This window comes from Gopherus evgoodei, chromosome 6 (assembly GCF_007399415.2).
Source record: "Gopherus evgoodei ecotype Sinaloan lineage chromosome 6, rGopEvg1_v1.p, whole genome shotgun sequence".
NCBI lineage: Eukaryota > Metazoa > Chordata > Testudines > Testudinidae > Gopherus > Gopherus evgoodei.
Window position 1 is genome coordinate 115434924 of NC_044327.1, and position 21407 is coordinate 115456330.

Sequence of the window (21407 nt, forward strand, 5' to 3'; positions counted from 1 at the left end):
CAAATCAGTGAAGAGAGGAAGAAAAAAAAGCAGACTAAAACAAGTCACTATAACTTGCTCCAGCCACCTAACAGTAATGTTTGAAGATTACAGAGCACTGTGCTCTGATTTCACCCAGAAGGAGCTGCATGAATATATGGATAACATTTCTTACTCATTTGAAGAAGGTTAATGAAACACTATTGAGCTATAAAATTAGCTTTCATTTCAGGATTTCGCAGCACATCACAAAGACATCTAAGTCTCCCAACAAATTCACAAGACAGCTAAGTAACATCAGGCACAGAGGTTAGATTATCTAATGTGTAATGTTACCAATTCTCCTAATTTTATCATGAGTATCATGATATTTGGTGGTTTTCTTAAAGCTGTAGCTCTTGGAGTCTTTTGCTTACATGAGAATCTCATCTTTCACTTAACACTCTCCCCACCTCATCTCATCCCCATTCTAGCCTTTAAAGTTGTGGAAAAGCTTGGGAACATGAACCTTAAGACTCAAAAACCAGAAGTCAAATGAGAACCAAAAATTGTTTTTTTAAAAACTTATGAATATTTGAGGCCCAATTCAAGATTTTTGCACACTTGGGGTTATCAATTCTGGAATTGTACACTAGTTGTCTGCTCACACAAATCTGATTTCCAGGAGGTGCTAGGCACCCAAAACTCCATTTGAAGACCATAAGAACTCCAAGTCCTCAGCATCTCCGAAAATCAGAAGGGTCTTGTAGTGAGGTAGAACGGCCTCCCTCTGGACTGGAGAACAAGGCAGCACTACACTCCCTTTGGTGGGCAGAGCCAAACCCATCCCACCCCCCTTGCCGGAAGCACCAGGACAAGGCAGGAAGTATAAAAGGAAGCCTCTGAAGCTCAGCTGGGCCGGAGCCAGCGGAGGAGACACACCTCTGCCTTGCTGCGGCACCCAGGAGCGGAGCCTGCTCCCTGCTGTGCCCTGACCCCAGAGGAGACGAACGCAGACGAGGAGTTGCTGGGACTGCCACTGGCTGTATACTCCGAGGAGCCCAAGAACCTCTGGAAGATAGAGGTACCAGATCCCGGTGAGGTAGGCAGTAGCTCAAGAGCAGCCAATGACGGGCCGGCTACAGGACTGACCGTGTCTCAGTCAGCGTGTTGCGGCTGGATCCCTGCTGACTAAGTGGCAGACTACTCTGCCACTGTTAGGGCCCTGGGCTGGGACGCGGTGAAGCAAGGCAGGCTTGCGTCCTCCTGACACCCCAACCCTGGGGTGGCCGACTCTCCACCTTAGGCCACGAGGCCTGTGCTCCGTGAACCCCCCTCTAGCATCCTAGACTGTTTGCCAGTGGGCAAACCCCTTTCAGGGCCCCTAGACTGTGTGGGCGCTCCCCCTTACCTGAACCCCAAGACTGCATGTGTTTGTTGGCTGCCTGAGCTCCAAGCTTAGGCTAAAGCCTGCTCCCTGCTCTGCCCTGCCAACAGGCCGGCTCCAGGCACCAGCGCAGGAAGCAGGTGCTAGGGGCGGCACATCCGGGTCTTCAGCGGCAATGCAGAGGCGGGTCCCTCAGTCCCTCTCAGTAGGAAGGATTGGCCACCGAATTCCTGAAGAATGAAGCGGCGCGGTGGACCTTCCACCAAAGTGCCCCCAATCAAGGCTTTTTTTTTTCCCTCCTCGCCGCTTGGGGCAGCAAAAAAGCTGGAGCCGGCCCTGCCTGCCAAAGGGCCAGAGCTAATAGACTGCATTTGTTTACTGTCTGCCTGAGTCCAGGCTAAAGCCTGCCCCCTGCTCTGCTCCGCCCAAAGGGCTAGATCTCATTGACTTGGTGTATTTGCTGGCTGCCTGGGCTGGGAGTCTTAGGCTACAGCCTACCACCAGCCCAGCCCGAGGGCTAGGGCCCTAGACTGTTAAGTGTTGTCAACCCCACTGAGGGGCTACAAGCTAGAAACTATGCCGGGTGCTGTCCACCCAGGGGCAAGAGCCCCAGACTGCTGTCTGCTTGCTTCTGTCAAACAGGCCCAGAGCTCTAGACTGTTTATGGCTAGCCCTCCCCCCCACCCCGTTGTGACCCGAGCCTAAGGACTGAACCCGAACAGAATGAGGCAGGGTGGCCTCCCTTCCCACTGGAGAACGAGGGAGCATTACAGGTATCTCCAACTGGGCATTCCACATTAATGGACACTTCTGAAAACATTGGCTCAATTGATTTGTCCATAGTCATTATAGAACCATGAGGCTGGAAAGCAGAACTAGGGGCACTGATTACCATCATTAGCCATCCTCCTTTCCAAATTACTGTAAATTCAATGTTTTGTGTGTTTGCATAAAAAGTGAAAAGTCAATGATCAATATTCAAAGATTTAAAGAACTCCACACTCATTCCTTCAGGGTTTATAATTAAAATACCATGCAGTTTTTTCAGCTGAAAAGTCCTTTCCTGCATTCTGTTTCCACTAAATTCCTATAAGAGAGACATTTAATTCTTTTAAAGAAGATAGAGTTAATAAGTGGGCAGTATCCTAAAATATGTATAGAGATGAGATGAATAACTTCTTTCTTCTATAATGTTTTACCACTCTGAGTGCTGTACAGAACATATACAGTAAGTCCTGAACTCTGCTTTATTAGCTCCAGCATGTAGATGGCAAAGTTGAAGTACAGAAAAGTCCAGAGACTTGCCAAACAAGTCAACAGAACAGACAGGACAAAAACTTAGTAAAGTTTCAGAGCTCTTTGATTATGATGCTTTTCAGCAATAAAAGAAACAATGAGAAAAAAATTGATAATCATTTCATCTGTCAAAATAATTTTCTATTTGGTTCCTTTAGCACCAAAATACTACTGTTACCTTATTATGAGGCATGTGCAGGATCGGCGCTAGGGGTTTGAGCGCCCTAGGCATACGGCAATTTCGCCGCCCCATACGCTGGTCCCGCGGCTCCGGTGGAGCTGCCGCAGTGGTGCCTGTGGAGGGTCCGATGCTCCGTGGCTCCGATAGACCTGCCGCAGTGGTGCCTGTGGGAGGTCCACCGGAGCCACGCGAGAAGCCGACCGTCCGCAGGCACGACTGCGGCAGCTCCACCGGAGCCGCGGACCAGTGGACCCTCCGCAGGCACGACTGCGGCACCTCCACCAGAGCCGCCTGCCGCCCCCTCCGGCAAAACGGAGCCCATCAATTATTCTGGTGCCCTAGGCAATTGCCTAGGCTGCCTAAATGGTAGCACTGGCCCTGGGCATGTGGATAACTCACAATTACAGAGCCTGGAATCTTAGCCATGCACAGGGGAACTGTGTTGAGACATTTTACTGATTGTGGAGAGAGAACTGGGAGCAGCTAATGCCTTTTCAAACTAAATTACACAATATGTGCCTCTACGTCAGCTCTTCCTCTTTATTTTTCATTTTAATTTTGGCTAACGCAGGACTAAAAATGAATGTAAAAATAGCATGTGATTGTTCACACCATATGTGTTCTGTAGTATCCTGTACGACATTACACTACATATTATAGTAGTGGGGCTTATCACATCTAAATTGTAGATTGCCATACACATCTATAAAGGACAACCTTCACCCACACATTACAGAACATGTGTTGTTGGGTCTATCAGAATACATGGTCATCCAACAACTTTACAACTTACACCATACTCCTCCAACTACTTAATATACAAGCAGCCAATAACAGTGTTATGACTCAAGCAGACTTCACTATTAAAAAATTATGAGCTCGGAATGCATATGTGCAATCTCTCAACATGCAACACACACATCCCTCTCCCGCTAAATATAAATAAAAATAGATATCGGACCCCATTCCTATAATACATAGCATAGGAATTAGTTCTGATTTGTCCATATATAAGGGATCTCTTATACTACTATTATTTCTATTGTCATGTACATACTTGTCACTTCCATGCAATACTATGTTCATACATTAAAATATAAACTAACTGAAAACTATACCCTCATATATGATGTAAGTTAATACAAGGATATATAGTATTTATTAAATCCAAAAGTATGTTCAAATAATGTTAGGATTGCAACCAAGAAATTAAAACATTACTATATCAGTTAAACATATCTTAAGATATAAAATACAGAGTTACTTTGCTTTATTTACAAACATTAATGGATAGAAAGTCTACCAAAAATGGAGCAAGGATTTATTTATAAACATTTATTTATGCATAAAATATTTTTTTTGGTGGGATCCAAGCTTTCTGTGCCCTGGGCTCAAAATTTTTACATTTTCACTTGTAGACAATTTAAAATAGGTGGCAGAATATCAGGAGCATAAAAAGGCAAAAAAAAAAAGTAAAAGAAAAATTGTTTTGGGCATAAATATTTATTGGAAAAAAACAAACCTGGATTTTTTGTAACCAATAAATGGTGATAAGTAGGCAGTCATATTGATCCAACTGGAATGGCTCCACCTATGAAGTAAATATTTAAATAATCCATTCCCCTGCCACTCCAAAACTTCTACTGTGTGCAAGACTGTGTAGCTTAGAAATATATTTAAAAACTGCATTATATAGTGAATAGGACAACAAGATCTCCACGACAAACACATTTAACTCACATATTAAAGAAAGATAGCTTCTTCAATGTGCAGAGTCCTGACCAAGGGAGGATGTGAGCTACCAAAAAGACCATGAGTTGTTTACACCTCCAGTCCTATCGCTGGATTGGGAGATTGGGTCAAGCTCTGAGTTGCACAATTTGTAAGGAAAGTAGGGCATTCTGTGGCCTGCCACTTTGCTAGTTCTCTAGGCTGGTCCTGAGCAAAAGACCTTGTAACACTATAGTGCTAGTAGTGGGTAGCCACTTTTCACAGTTTTAAATTTCAGCCATTTGACATTTTCCCTTGCTGTATCCCTCCTCCATGACCCAGCACAATATCTCCAGCATTTTTGAGGTATAATTGCTCCAAAGGAAGCTACTGAAATTGGTAGGATTGGCCCTCCAGAAAACCTAAGGCAAAAGAGGTCCAGCCACAGCAAACCTCAAAGCTAAAAGGAGGTCTGCGGCAACACTTAGCAAGTTAGAAAGCTCCTGTGAGAGAGTCCTCACTTGCATTTATCTACTAGAACCAAGTTTCCTTGAGAAGGAAGACTTTCATCCCACATCAGTGAGTGGCAGAATGCAGAGTGTGTGTGTGTGTGTGTGTGTTAGGGTTGAGAATGTTTTAGATTGCACAGCTAGCATAGACTTCATATTATTATTCACAATTTCTAAAATAGATTCACTGCATCATAGAAATGTAGGACTGGAAGGGACCTCAATATGTCATCTGGTCCAATCCCCTGCACTGAGGCAGGACTAAGTATTATCTAGACCATCCTCTATTATCCTGACAGGTGTTTGTCTAACATACTCTTAAAAACCTCCAATGATGGAAATTCCACAACTTTCCTTGGTAATTTGTTCTAGTGCTTAAGTACGGTTACTGTTAGGAAGTTTCTCCTAACGTCTAACCTAAATCTCCCTTGCTGCAATTTAAGCCCATTGCTTCTTGTCCCGTCCTCAGGGGTTAAGGGGAACAATTTATCATCCTCCTCTTTAAAACAAACTTTTCCATACTTGAGGACAGTTATGCCCCTACTCAGTCCTCTCTTCTCAAGACTATACAAACACAATTTTTTCAATCTTTTCTCATAGTTCATGTTTTCTAGATCTTTAATAATTTTTGCTCCTCTCCTCTTGACTTTCTCTAACTTGTCCACATCTTTCCCAAAGTGTGATATCCAGAACTGGACACAATATTCTAGCTAGGTCTTATCAGTGCTGAGAAGGGTGGAAGAATAACTTCTTTTGTCTTGCTTACAACACTCCTGCTAATACATGTCAGAATTACATTCATTTTTTTGCAACAGTATTACTAGGGTGACCAGATGTCCCGATTTTATAGGGACAGTCCTGATATTTGGGGCTTTATTTATTTATTTATTTATTTATTTTTTTATATGGGCTCCTATTACCCCCCACCCCCGTCCCATTTTTTTCACAATTGCTATTTAGTCACCTTAAGTCATACAACATTAATATTGCACACTAAATGATACTCAATATCATTACTAAATTTGCATTATTACTTCAGCGTTATCTGGATAGGTATTCCCTTCAATAATGCAAAACAGTAAAATAATTTATTTTAGTCACATTTGCTACAGTCAAAGGTCAATCATTAAAAAAATTACATTTTTAAAATAGAATTTTCATTAACTTGATTGCCTTATTTACTCCTTTCTGCATGTAATGTCTGTAGAAGACTCACTATTAGCTTCTGTGGAGTTCTTCTGTAACAGAAAATAGTCACAAAGGACCTATCACCCCGAAAGAACCCCAGCTAGATGAATGGGGGTTTCTTAAAAAGCCTCCAGCTACTGTTCAGCAGCTTGTCATACAGTGGTGTAAACTGGGTGTTCCAGGTCTGATTTGGAAGACTCAAATCTGCCCATCACCACAAATAACAAAAAGATACACAGCACTAAGTACTTTTACAAAGGAACCTCCCTACCCTTCTCTGAAGCAATCTAATTTATTAACTCATCCCAGTTTATCTGCCTTGCTTCCTAGTTCTCCATAGAAATAACTGCCAGATTGCTTAACCTTTCCTGTCTCATGGACATTCCTAGCTAGGACTTGATTAATTTGAGTTTGCTTTCATTAGCAGCCATGGTTACAGGAAGACAGCAAAATATATGCAGTGCTGTTTCCAAGTTAGGGAAACTCACACCGAAAGACCTTTCATGTATGTAGCTAAGGAAATCAATGGGTACCTTTGTTTCTAAGTCATCCTTAAAGATTAATTTGCAAAAACTGGCAAAGAGCTCAATCTTGTTTTCAAAACTCTCAGACTTTAAATCCTCTGGGCAGATGCTTGCTAAGTTTCAAGTGTGCCTCTATAGGTTTTCGCTGCTGAGACTTAGTTTCCTGCTCATCAAAAAAGCAAACCCTTCTGACTTCAGCATACGTAGGCACACTATTCTCCAATTGTGTTAATATTGTGTCTAAGACGGGTTTTGAAATTTTTTTTCAGAATCTGATGATCTTTTGTCCTTTGCAAGTTCAGCTGGCATTATTTTTCTGTTTTTATGTTATTTTTCTTTGGGCTGCATGGATATTCCTAACATTTCAATCTGTGAAGCAGGAGCTTTCTTACATGCAACGAACCCAAAAACCCACAATTCTGACAAAGCATCTTGAAGGCCACTAAGTAAACTGCAAGCCATTTGAATGTCAAGATCCAGACTCAAATTTGTTGCTCATAATGTTAATTTTTGATGAGACAGTATATCTTATCTCTTCCAAAACAACAATTGAAAGCTCTGGTTTGCAAGCTATCAGCTGCCAACTTAAGTTCTAGTGTAAGATTGCGTGAAGCCATGATCGTGTCTAAAAAGCATCAAAAACACCCTCAACCTGTTTTTTAGTGGTTGGATTCCCTCTGCCATTGCTGACCATCTTGCCATGTTTTGGAATTTTTCATGCTAATATGCTTTTTCAACATAGCCCACAGAAGCAGAAAATAAGCTACACAATCTCTGAACAATTCCAACTTGAGAAACAATCATTGAAGCAGCTTTCCCCACAGTTTCAGTGAATGGGCAGCACATGGGACAAAAGACGTGCTGATTTACTTACTGAATTTGATTTTCAACACTGTTGTATGCTGCAGCCACGTTAGCTCTGTGTCACAGCTGTAGCCCTTGCAATCAGCCATAACTAAACAGTTTTCCTCCCCAGCTTCTCTAATATCCACACCAGTACAGGGAAGAGTAACTACAAAGCTCTCAACAACCTTCACTCCGTTTTCAGAGCTTCTACATACCGTAACACCTGATATATTTGTTTCATTCAGAAGAGATCTGGGGTGCAAATGAACATAACAGAGAAATATTTAATTATCCTAAACTCATCAAAAATAGTCTGCCATATCTTTCTTGCGATCCTATCTATAAATTTATTTTGAATTTGGTGCGATAAGTACTTCACCTTTGCAGTACTGGTTTTAGTAGCTTGCACATGATCTCGCAACACACTATCATACCTTGCAAGCATTTCAAGTAAACTCCAAAAGTTAGCACTATGAGGATTGTTTAATTTCTCATCTCTCAATCCTAAGTAAAGCAAAAGATGACGTAAAATATGGCACCACATGATCTTCTGCACTTGATAGCAGGCTTGTATACCCTTCTCAATTGTGAGAACCTTTTCCAATCATTCTGCAAATTCCATCCAGTGAGTGATTGCCTCCATGTATTCCTTTGTACATTTGTATTGGCAAATTTGTACACTAAAGTGGAAAAAGTTTGTGAATGCAGTTTTATGAAAGGAAGATGATGAATTTGGCTGGCAAAGCAAAGAAGCAAAACAAAATGAGGTGGCAAGACTAACTGTACATGAATCAAGATCAGTGGTGTAATTTCCCATCAGGCGTTTGATAAAGAACCACGATTTTAATATTTGCCTTCTTTAGCATTCACTAGGCAAAAAGTCTTCTTGTAAATTAACAATGGGACAGTTTTCTACCAAAACCAGGCCAATAGAATCCATCACTTGGAGCCAAATAGCTGGATCTTTCTTGTCAAAGTCAAAATTCTGCCCCATGCTTTCAATAATCAAACCACGTTCATTGTCCATGTCCATAAGTAGTGGGCAACTTTCTGTGTCTAGAATCAGATATTGTGGCACTCAAACCTGAAACCCAAATGAACATCCTCACTAGCTAAGGAAGGCTCAGAAGTAAAAGCAGCAGAAACATCTTGCACATTTTTCATCTGGAACACAGCTGAACTTTGCACATTTCATGCAATGTTGTAGACTCAAACTTCTCTGATCTTTTTCACGGGCCTGCTGCAGCTTGTGAGCATCACTCTTGTGTTGGCAGATATTCATGTTGGAAATCACAGCTGACCATAAGAATTTACCCATCAAGCTCTTCATAAATTAATTGCAAGGTCTGGATTGACTATGGTAGCTGGTGAAAGATCTAGCTAGTATCTCCGTGAATCTTGGAGCTATAACCTGTGCTTGAAATGGGGATGGGGGTAGAAGACCCCCCCCAATATTTTCTGAACCTCGAGAAGGCTCACTGCGGCCTGCAAAGAGCTTCTTCCTCATACAGCTACCCTGACTCCGCTCCACCCTGCCATGGACAGGTACTGCCACTCACTGGCCCACCCAAACAGGGAGTGGGAAATGCCTGCATTCATGGGGAAGCAGAGCAGAGGTAGCAGCTCTGGGCAGGGATGGTGCAGCCTAGAACCTGGGGAGGGGCCAGGAGATGCTGGAAGGGGCATGGGTCCTCCCACCCTAGCCACCCAGCATCTTATAGGGACAGCCTCTGAGCTGAGCCCAGAAGAGAGGGAATGGGGTGGGGCAGGGAGAAGCAGGAACGGGAGGGCAAAAACAGCAGCTGCAGCACAGACCCCAAGGATTGAGAGCCCCTTCCTCAACTTCCCTGTCACTGTACCCCCACCCCCAGAGAGACTTCACACCCCATCAAATCCCACTGCATCCCAAGCGATGCCAACCCCTCTGAATCTGACTGCACCACCAGGCCCGTGTCCCCACACAGAACTCCCCAAATCCTCAAAGTTCCCAGTCCCAGTGAATTTCACTGCATCCCCAACTCCCTATCCGCAGACAGACCTTCCCATATCTGAGAGAATCTCAATCCTACTGAATTTCACAGTGCGCCCAATTCCCGCTGCCCCAACGCCAGGACATCCTACTGCAACCTCATCTCCACAAAAGCCCTCCCCTATTTTGGTGTAGATATCAATGAAGCACTAAATGTGGCCCCCAAATACACCATTTGGGGCATGAAATGGAGAAGCCTGGGGCCCCATAATGGAAGAAACGAGTGAAGTTTAAAAAAAAAAAAATCCCTTTTCAGACCTGGTTGCACTGGAACCATTTTAACTCCCCCTTAACACAGCCCTGTTCTCATTACCGCAGCCTATGGCTACTGCTCTCACTAGGACTGAAGTAGTGCTCAAAACATGCTAGGCATTTTCCAGGCCCCAAATGGTGTATGATCTTAAGATAGACAACGCACACATTTATAGGATTAAACACAAGCCTAGGTGTGGTGGAGTTGTGTTAGGTCAGCAATAGAAAGCAAAGTAAAAGCAGTGATTTTTAAGGAAAGGCTTGGAGGAGACTGAGTTTGCTTGGCTCACAGGAAAGAAAATTGTTCCAAACACTGGGGGCAGCAGTGTGAAAAGAGACCAGAAGACGATTATAAGAACATTACAGTAGTTACGTGAGAAATGACCAGACTGGGGGCTAGCATTTCAGTCACCATTTTAAACACAATAGTCGAGGTAGAGCTAAGGAAGAAGCAACAGAAATGGATGACAGCCTGCAGAGTCTCTAGCTACCCTGTCTCCAGGCCCAGCACTCCCAAGGAGGAAAATGTCTCCAAGCTGCTGTGACTTGTGGGGCCACCGAACTTTTCCTTAGTTTGTGGTGCCTCACACTCTCCTGATAGCTACTAAGTTCCTGCTGTAGCAATGGTGGCTGTAAAGAGACGGGATTACACCTTCGGTAGAGAGAAAAGTCTGTGTAACATTTATGTAAAAGTTTCTCACATAAGACCCTGGCAAGGAGGAATACAGAATCATAGAAATGTAGCGCTGGAAGGATCATCAAAAGTTTATCTAGTCCAGTGGTAGGCAACCTATGGCACGCGTGCTGAAGGCAGAACGTGAGCTGATTTTCAGTGGCACTCGCACTGCCCGGGTCCTGGCCACTGGTCCGGGAGGCTCTGCATTTTAATTTAATTTTAAATGAAGCTTCTTAAACATTTTAAAAACTTTACATACAACAATAGTTTAGTTATATATTATAGATTTATAGAAAGAGACCTTCTAAAAACATTAAAATGCATTATTGGCACGTGAAACCTTACGTTAGAGTGAATAAATGAAGACTTGGCACATCACTTCTAATCTAGTCCATCCTCCCAGGCTTACACTTCTAAAGCTTTTTCTAATATCTAACTTAAATTTCCCTGGCTGCAGATTAAGCCCACTGCGCTTCTTGTCCTACCTTCAGTGGACATACAGAACAATTGATCACAACAGCCCTTAACATATTTGAAGATTTATCAACTCCCTCCACCTCAGTCTTCTTCTCTCAAGACTAAATATGCCCAGTATATCTAACCTTTCCTTATAGATCAGGTTTTCTGAGCCTGGCTCTCCTCTGGACTCTGTTTTGTCCAGAACTTTCTTAAAACGTGGCATCTAAAACAGTACTCCATGTGACGCCTCACTAATGCCAAGTAGAATGGAATGATTACCGCACATGTCTCACACACGACATTCCTGCTAGTACACCCCAGAATGATATTAGCCTTTTTCACAACAGCACCACATTATCGGCTCATATTTAATTTGAGATCCATTATGTATGAGCATATAAACATCTCTTACTGGTAGATGATTAAGTGGCACGTCCACTTGACCCAGGAAGTCGTCTCTAGTCTGTTAATAAAACAGAAAGGAAAAAAATGTTTATTAGTTCATTTTTAAACCAAAAAGAAGGGGGGAAATGGCAAACAGAAGTCAGGTCACAGTGGAACCAGAGACAACTCTGTACTAATATTTTACTAAGCCTAGACTCTACCCCCACACATGCCAATCATCCCTACTTGGCAGGCACGGTTCCTGGACTTCAGCAAAATATTTATTATATTTCTACTATGTCCCTCCAAAAGGTTCTCGTAGGCCACTGTATACAACTGCACTACTAACAAGTTTTAGCTAATGTTTCCTCTAATAACCTGCTGTCAATGCAACATATCAAAAACTCCCACAAGTGTATTCCCATATACTCCACTGGACTCCTGGCATTGCGCATAGTGTAGACTACATGCATTTAAAAGCTAAACTTACGTTACTACCCAGTCATGTTTACTTCAAAATTTTATAGCCTCTTAAAGAGCCACATATATAGAGTGCTGCTTCTCTCCAGCTAAGTCAGCCAATCAACCAGTCTGGGTAGATGTGAATGAAATGTAAACAATTGACTCCCATATTAAGAGCTTGCTTATTAATGTTCTACCAAAAGAAAATTTAAATATCACTGTATATATTTTTTAAGAACAAGTGACAGGGTGTTCTCAATGACTGTGAAGTATTTACCTTATGAGATGCAGTGATTCATCATACCTGGAGCCTTTTGATTAAGCTTTCAATCCCCCTTCTGAAGACCCACATTGCATGTTACAGCTGATCTACATGCAGTTTTCGTACCTCTAACTACATCAGTTTAGAAACAGATATAGTTAAAGCACATGGATGCAACATCACCAGTATAAAGGTATTAATATCAGCACAGTTTATTTCTGTTGCACATAAAAAGACAAAGGGCTTGTACTGCTTTAACAATATTAGTTTCTAAACAGATGTGGTAAAGAAGTAAAGTCTGCCCTTAGTATGATAACTAAGCTGCAATTAGTGGCTCTTGTGAAAACAGCACTGCTCTATAACAGAGACCGAAGCCCTATGGAATCATTTTATTTATGGTGCTTGCAGCCTCAGGCTTTGAATTTACTTTTCAGATCATCCTGATCTCTAGGCAGAGACATGGTCTTATAATCGAATATAACACAGAATAAAAGGGGTTCTGGATTTATATTCTGGCTGAGCCCTCTTTCAAGGCAGATTTTCCCTCTACTTGGATTGAATGATTTATTGTGGATCCCTTGCAGTTCCAACAAGAACCTTGCAAGTCTATACAGCTGATGTATTGAGTGAACAATGGACCACGGTAATGTATATCTTTATAGTCTTTGTATGGAATGCTTGACAGAATACTTTTCACCCCAGTGTCTGAAGTTCTGAATTCTTTATTCACATCTCTCTCCACTATTACAAACAAAACTAAAACAATAATTTTGAGTCTTCAAAAATATAAATGTCTTAAAACCAGTGTCAACCTTTCACTCTATTGCTTTGATTGATAGGTTACATCTAAAATAAAATTGTAAACTCTTTGGGGGCAGGGACCACATCTTTCTAATTGTGCTGTAAAACGTTTAGTACAACGATAGCTGAAAAACCAAACATCTCAAATGTTTTCATTAGCATAATGATGACATACAATAAAGAAGATGCTATGATTCAATAGCAACCATCTCCTTCCAGGACAGAAACTTTGCTACATTGTCAGTGGAGCTGTTTGGATTCCTTTACTGGGGGACACTTGCAACTGATAGTTTAACAAGTAGTAAGCACCTATGCTGCTTATTGCACCAATAGAGGGGAAGATGTTTTCCAGCAGAAGTTGTCCCATTAACTTGCATTCATAATAATTATAACGTCAGTGTTAGTGACCTGCAATATGAATGCAATTCATTTTAGTATTATACTACTATTAAAAATGCAAAACAAGGACAACTGATCTCAAAAAAGCAACATTACAAGAAGCATAAGAAAAACAATGCTGAATTTCCTGCCCCCTTCCTTTTTTTTTATTTTAATTTTAAGGCAGTTAGTGCACCCTCAAATCCTCCTACGTGCCCAATATGTTTTCATTATTCTAATATTAGAGAGTGATTGTGCAGTCAGAACAGAGAAAGTAAAGAACAAAATATATCTTCACATTAAAAATACAGTGTGTCAGCACCAAATAAAGTATTTCATGACTGAGTGGATAGCATGGAGAATTAGATTATGAAATAAGCTAAACAACCGCGGTACTCTCACTTCTTTGATAGATGAAAACAGAATTGATGAGCTGGATGAGAGAGATTTTAGTGTCCTATTACCATCCCGCAGAGCCAGCTCATCCTCTGGAATACATGCATTTAGCTTTATTACTGTACTGTACACAAAACGGCATCTCTAAATTCAGATTTTTGGAACCTGCTACCACCCCTGTTGCTGTACTTTTAAAAAAGCCCACAACAAAGTTATCCATGGCTCTTTTGGCATCTTACATGTATTAATGAACCTACAAGCTTACTGCACAGAATTTAAATATTCCTGTTCCACATGTAATTTCCATCATAGATGATGACAGAACAGCTCTGAGCTAAAATTAAAACCATAAAGCTCTCCATTTCTGTTTACATTGTGCACGTCAAGGACAACACTTGCATAGTGAAAGTAAAGATGATTATAAAAATAAACTGGAAAAATCAAGTTAGATAGAATGTAAATAGTTTGTCAAGGATAAAGCCAACTGGTCTAAACAGGTGCTCTACAAGAAACTATTGGATGTGCTGATTTAACAGAGCAAGGTTTCAAAACATGGCAGTGCTGCCAAAACCCATGAAGTCAATAAACAGACTATCTGAGTGAATGTGCAATTTTAACAAGTTAGGATAACCCTAATACATATTAAAAAGCAGCGTACTTCAGTGGCAAGATAGTATGGTTCAGTGGGCAGGACAGAGGACAACTAAATCAGGAGACTTGGATTCTATTTCTAGTTCTGCTACTGACTTGTGTAACTTTGGACAAATAATTAGCATTTCTGCAGCTGTTTCCCACTGCTTTTCTAAGTCATTTTGTGCTCCACAGATGTGAAGCGCTGCTAAATATGTTTTCCACTGTGATGTGAACATAATAAAACTTTCACTTGTATTAAACTATTCATTTAGTGCGTTAGAGAAATTTAATATAAATTAAAGTGATCTTTAAATACTTCAATGCAATTGTTAGAAATACTCACTTTAGAGCCCGTTCTATTTAACAGAGCAAACTCAAATAGTTCTTTGAAGTTGCTCTACTGCAATGTATGCATCACATAGCAGATTAAATCACATTAACCTAGCTGAAAGCATTTCTGTTGTGCAGTCCATCAAAAGAATATCAAATGTTAATGAACTGAGCCTCTCAACACGCAGGAGTATTACACCTATTTTTACCAAGGGAAACTGAGGCAGGCTTAATTTCTTGCAAGGAGTGTTAGGGATAGAAAAGAGATTACCTTGCTCCAAGTTCTATGCCATAATTACAAGACCAGCATTCCTCTTCTAGGTGCATCATACAGAACATAATGAAAACATCTTTTAATAAAAGACTAATCAACCCAAGTGAAAGTGATGCTTATTATGACTCTACACTGAATCAACATAACCTCGCTCTCTAAGTATTGACATCTCATGTGGTTATTTTTAAGGTGGTAAAATACTCCCAATTTACCTCCTCAGTTATTGCTTTATATCATCTGCCTTACTAAAATCACATATCCCCCACTCCCTCCCAATTCCCAAAATGCTACATTCATATCTTTAAGTCTCTTAATCCTGAGACACAAACTTCCACAAACTTCTTCATCTTGAAGTACAGTAATAGAAATCACATAAAAACAAAGAGCAAGAGAGACCGACCCACAATGAGATTACATTTGCTGTGTAGTAATAAAGGTGGAGAATGGATGGACAAATTGGATAGTTCAAAGCAGCAAAAATAAACCCATCAATAATTACTGTAATCATACATGCTCTACTACTAAGAAATTCAGAGGATAAAGGAAACCTTTTCAAGGTCTTACAGAAAGGTTCACATTATTTGTTTGATCTTTGCTATACTCAGTGATGCTTTCAAGAAGAAAAATCAAAGAATGTGTGGCCACTGGGTAACATTCAGACTATAGAATATGCATTGTGGTCAAACTAACCATTAAATTCCTGTAGCTTAAAAAAGCGACTTATAATTGGTGCAATGGCTTCAAAGTGCTCTTTCACTAATCAGTTTACAGAGACAGGATTTGTCACGGCAAGCTGAGGTGTGAATCTACCACATTAGTGGGCCACATGGGACCTCACTGATGTGCACTAACAGTTTGTTAGTGGACATTATCTACTCTTGTTTGAAAGCAGGGCAGCTAAAAGTTCATTAACAAACTGTTAGTGCATGCCAGCAGGTCCCACACAGACTGCTAGTGCATGGCAGGCTAGAGTCACATCTCAGCTTGCCACAAACTAAATGTTAGGTAAGCCCACAGTATTTTAGGTGCCAGAGAGAGAGAAGCATATGAGAAGTTAACCATGTTAGAGAAAATGAGAGGAGTCGGCTTTGAGAATGAAAAGAAAATGTTCCAAGCAGGGGCGGCTCTAGGTACCACCTAAACAAGAAAGTGCTTGGGGTGGCAAAACATATGGGGCAGCATAATGCTGGGACCCCGGCTCAAACCTGAGGCAGCGTCCTGGGCTGGATCCTGACCTCCCTAGGGGGCGGTAACCAACCTGTTGTCCTGCCACCAGGGTGCGGAGGGGCAGGGAGCTGGCTAAGTGGGGAGCGTGTCCCTGCTGCTCTCCCGCGGGCAGCGGCAACTCCCCCTTCAGGCAGGAGCTGGTAGCGCAGCCCTGCCCCAGCTGCAGAGGACGGGAGGAACATGGGGCCTGGGTGGGCCGCTGCCCCGGGAGGTGGGGGCAGCCACTGTCCATACACTTCCCAAACCAATTCTGAAGAAAACACTGAATATGCTAACTACTTCCTTATTAACTAGCCAACTTACTGACACAGTACATTCAACAGTGGTTTCACACCATTCAATGGATTCAACCACATGGGTTGTTCCGATTCCACTGTAGTTCCCTGGAACATACCTACAGAACACATATTCTGAGCTGTACCATGTTTCTCACGTACAGGTGGAATCCACATACATACTGCAGGTCAGATTTACAATTGATCTGATTTGTAAATTGTTCTTTATGATAATTTTGTTGTTTATATGACAATTTATTCACTTACGATCTTAAGATTAGATTATTCTCTTCTATGGAGAAAAAATGAAAAACAAGGCAGAGGAGTTGGGTAAGTGATACAGGTTGGAGGGACAAAAGTAGAGATGGAGGTAAGACTGCAAATCCAACTGATCCCTGGGATCAGGCAATCAATCCTACAGACCCACATAACTGCATAGAAGGCTGACCCTCTCATTCAGGAACTGTATTGCTTCCGAATTTCTTTCTGCAGCTATGCAGTAGCAGGAGGCACGTAAGGGAACCGTAGAAGTATGTGCTACTTCAAACTGACACCTAACTGGAAATCTGTAGGCTCAGCAGGAAAAAGTCTCCCAATTTACTCCCTTTCAATCTTTCACCCTCAGATCCATAAGCAATGACCCAAATGAACTCCAATGGGATGACCATAGGGTTCCAGGGAAGGGAGCTACTCTGTTACTATTATCCTTCATTCCAGGTCAGAGCCCCTTTTTGCCTCTTCCATCATTTTTACGCAAACAATGTGACCATAATCTGAGAGGAATATTGCCTCCAGTAATTTAGGACTAAAATATGGATAGCCCAGAAATCATCTGGAAAGATGTATTGTCTGAAATCTAAATCTATCTACCATAGAAACATACTGCTGGCACTAAACAAATGCTCTTCCTACAGATGTGATATTGCTACACAAACAAGGAAGCAGAGACTAGCTATGATCCTTTCAGCTCATTAAAAGCTCAGCAAGGTACAGAGAAATGGTGGAAGAAAAAGATGGTTACTCACCTTTGTAACTGTTGTTCTTCGAGATGTGTTGCTCATATCCATTCCAAACCCGCCCTCCTTTACCCTCTGTCGGAGTAGCCAGCAAGAAGGAATTGAGAGGGCGCTGGGTCGGCAGGGGTATATATCCAGCGCCATTAAGGCGCCACTCCAGGGGGCTCCACAGCCGACCCGCCGGGTGTTGCTAGGGTAAAACTTCTCCGACAATCGTGCACGCAGCGCGCACAGCACACACCTAATTGGAATCGATATGAGCAAGCACTCGAAGAAGAACTACTGATACGGGAAGTGGTGTTATGTTTTTAAGATGGATGGATTTTTAAAGGGCATAAATAAATGAACCTTGCTAATTTGCATTTAAAATGAATTGAGCTTGTTTTAAAGCCATTTTTAAAAATATATTTATAACACTGTATTTATCAGTCATTCATTTTAGTATCTTATCTAAGCATGAGGAATTTCTGCAGCTTGATCTGAAGAGATTCTTGGGTACTGACATTTCCAAAGGAATGAACCTTTGGTAACTGATACAGATACAGCAGTGAAACAGTGTAAGTCTGTGTCCACTTCTCTTATTGGCAAATCTGCAGGCTAGGTTTATTCTTCCCATTCATTAATGTATTACATGGAACAATTTCCCATCATTTTAGTGAACTGTTTAACAAATTTGTCAAAAATCAGTTGCCAGACCAAAAAAACACTCCAGATACCAGTTCTGGTGATTGCTCAAATAACCTGGTGCTCATTTATAACCACACTATGCCCAGAATTCCAGGAAGTGCACACAGCTATTCTAAAGCCAAGTTTACATATTTATCATAGCAGAGCATTATTAAATTATTACTGTATTAATATTTTATATGATAACAACCCTTAAGAATTTTACTTCTACCTCAAAAATATTTGAATATTATTTGTTTGTACAACAATAACCTCTCTAGACCCTAGTTAGGATCAGGATTGCCCTATGCTCAGTGCTGAACAAATGTGCAGTGAGAAGATAGTCCTTGCTCCAAAGGGTTTACCGTCTTTTTCAATTAAAATAGAAAATACCACAAAATAATAGAAATTCCACAACCAAAAATCTAAGTTTGTTTTATAGAAGTAACCTGTTGGTTCATTAAAAATAGAAAATTAATGGCAATCACAATGTTTTCTCCACATTTAGAGCCTGACCAAAGTCCACTGATTCAATTGCCGTTGAATCGGGTCGTTAATGAATACACACACACACTAAAATGTTTAGAATGGTTCTAGATCTATCTAGAGTTTGCTTTTGGGAATTTAACACCGTTTGTCGCCAGTTCTGCAAACATATAGATGCACTTAATGGTAAGAACATGGATATTCCCACTGACTTCAGTGGGGATACTTATTTAAAGTTAAATACTTCTGTATACTTTTGCAGGATTAGGGTCATCTACAGGAAAACTGTAAATGCTTGTTTGGGAAAAAGTCAGATTTTCTTGAACAGCCTGTACAGCGGATGATAGAGGCCCACATTGTAGCTCCTATAAATTGCAGATCACCCTATCTAGCTCTTCCCCAAGCCCAGAGTTCTCTTCTTCTGGACAGATGACTACTTTTGGGTAACTGCAGCTTTTAGTTCAAAGAAAATACAACAAACATGAAGAAATGTGAGGTTGGCTGAGAGGAGGTACTGTGGTCAAGAGAATGAGTAAGTCCTGAGTTTTATCTCTATCACTGAGTTGCAGTGCAAGTTTAGGCACATAATTTCCACCTTGTCCTTCTGTTTCCCCATATCTAAATTGAAATACTACTATTTACTTCTGTTTCCGACTGAGGTGTTCTGTGGATGAATGTGTATGCAATACTTCGAACACACAACTCCCCCATATAAGCAGTATTATCCTTTGTGTTCATTAAGATTTAACACTTTGGGTAGCTCTTAGATTGTAAACTCTTTGGGGCAGGGACTCTTTTGTTGTGTTTGTACATCATATAGCAAAATGGGATCCTGGTTCAGGATTAGTGCTCTTAGATCAGGTCAGCGACCTTTCAAAAGTGGTGTGCTGAGTCTTCATTTATACACGCTAATTTAAGGTTTCACATGCCAGTAATATATTTTAATGTTTTTAGAAGGTCTCTTTCTATAAGTCTATAATATATAACTTAACTATTGTTGTATGTAAAGTAAATAAGGTTTTTAAAATGTTTAAGAAGCTTCATTTAAAATTAAATTAAAATGCAGATTCCCCCGGTCTGGTGGCCAGAACCCAGACAGTGTGAGTGCCACTGAAAATCAGCTCGCGTGCTGCCTTCCTTGCCTACCTGTCTTAGGTGCTACCTTAATAAATCATCTATGAGAAAAATGCTGACTGCTAGGACTTCAAGATTTCTCACACTGTCAAGCAGTGTGGTTTTCAGTGGCCTCTGATCACTAACAAGTCTCCCCAATGAGGGATTTTTTTTTTTGACCAAGTAGTTTGCATGAAGACACTACTGTGCATAGGTTGTGCCTTAACATCCAGACTAGCCATTGAACGTGCTGTGATAGTTTTCAAGGTGGTAAATTAAGAAATGGTATCCACTAATTAAGAAATGTTTTCAGCTGTAGTTTCCAGGGAGAGGAAAGTCCAAGTACTAAGCTCCATTCTGAGTTAAGAGCCTTAGAATTTCACAGAAAGGCAAAGCTTCCTGACTGAGAAAAGAATGAAGGGAGTGAGAGGGCAGGAAGGTCAGTGGAGTTTCACCTGCTAGCGCGGGGTTAGCACTTTTATTTTTATGTTTTAGTATGGTGAGTAATTTCAGAGAGCACCAATGTGTCTTCAAACTTTGACGTGGATACTAGATCCCACTCTCCCCCTCCCCTGGTATCCTGGAATTTCTCGTTTTATCCTTCCAGTGTTGCGACTTGCAACTGTCGATATTTCTCAGTATACAATGCTTTTGCTACTATAGAAGCAAGCCCTAAACTTAGGTTCCAAAGATCCTCTTGCAATGCAGCTTACTTATCTCAGAACTGCAGATATTTTAAGTTTGAAGAGCACATTTTGAAGAGTGCTATTAGCATGTAACTTCTATTTCAATTGGGTGAATTAACACACATCTCTCATCTTAACTTTTGTATGACCCAAATACTCCATCTTCTTGTGAGTATTTTGATCCAAGTAGGCTATTGTCAATTTCCTCCTCAATCATCACCTACAACATCAGCTGGAATACTCAAAACAGAATATGCACATTGAGTTGCAGGGTTCTGTAAAATTATGTAATGCCTATTCTCTCATCAATACACATGTGCAACTCCCATTAATGAAAATGGAAGCTACAGGAGTATATTGAGAGAGATTTCAAACATCTTTCTTTCCTGTTACACCGTTCCTTCAACATATGCCATAAGTCTAATAAACTTACCAAATATGGAACATCAACCTCAAGTTAGTAGTTTTATACCATTTACAGCTTTTGTAAAATTAATTCCCTGCATTAACTCATAGCTTGCAGTGAACAAGGTCCATATATTCCAATGGAGACTGTACTGAATCTGCAATAAGGTCCCTGGATTCTGTAGCAGCATCATTAAAGACTGAGGTTTTAAATCAATTAATTCTGAAAATACACAATGTAATCAGTACAGCCGCCACTAGGTTATTTACATATTCTAAACTATTCCCACATTTTCAGTTTCCATTGCATCAGAGAAGTAATGTTGGGAGGAGTAGCAATTTTGGTGGCTGGGAGATGATTGGAGACAGTTTGGGATTGTGGGATAAACACAGTAGCTGACAACAAAAATAATCAGAAATAAAATAGTTAATGTTGACATTTAAGGTGTTGCAGAGTAAATCTCCCATTGCGATGCAAGGGACAGATCACACCACTCACTAGGGATGTAAAATGTTAACCAATAGCTATCAGTCTGATCAGTAAGGTATTCCTTAACATTTAAACTCCAGCTGTGGGACTCCTCTGCTGTCCTGCACC

At 41.0% G+C, this 21407-nt stretch overlaps 1 protein-coding gene across 11 annotated transcripts in view; it reads right to left on the reverse strand.

Annotated features, from left to right (window-relative positions):
- The window catches only part of NEDD4L (NEDD4 like E3 ubiquitin protein ligase), a 362300-nt gene that overhangs the window by 92132 nt on the left and 248761 nt on the right, over positions 1-21407 (reverse strand). For all 11 annotated transcript variants that reach the window (XM_030565980.1, XM_030565979.1, XM_030565982.1 and 8 more), the window contains one exon: positions 11428-11478. In XM_030565980.1, the coding sequence (XP_030421840.1) occupies positions 11428-11478 (51 nt within the window). The remainder of the gene's footprint in view (positions 1-11427; positions 11479-21407) is intronic.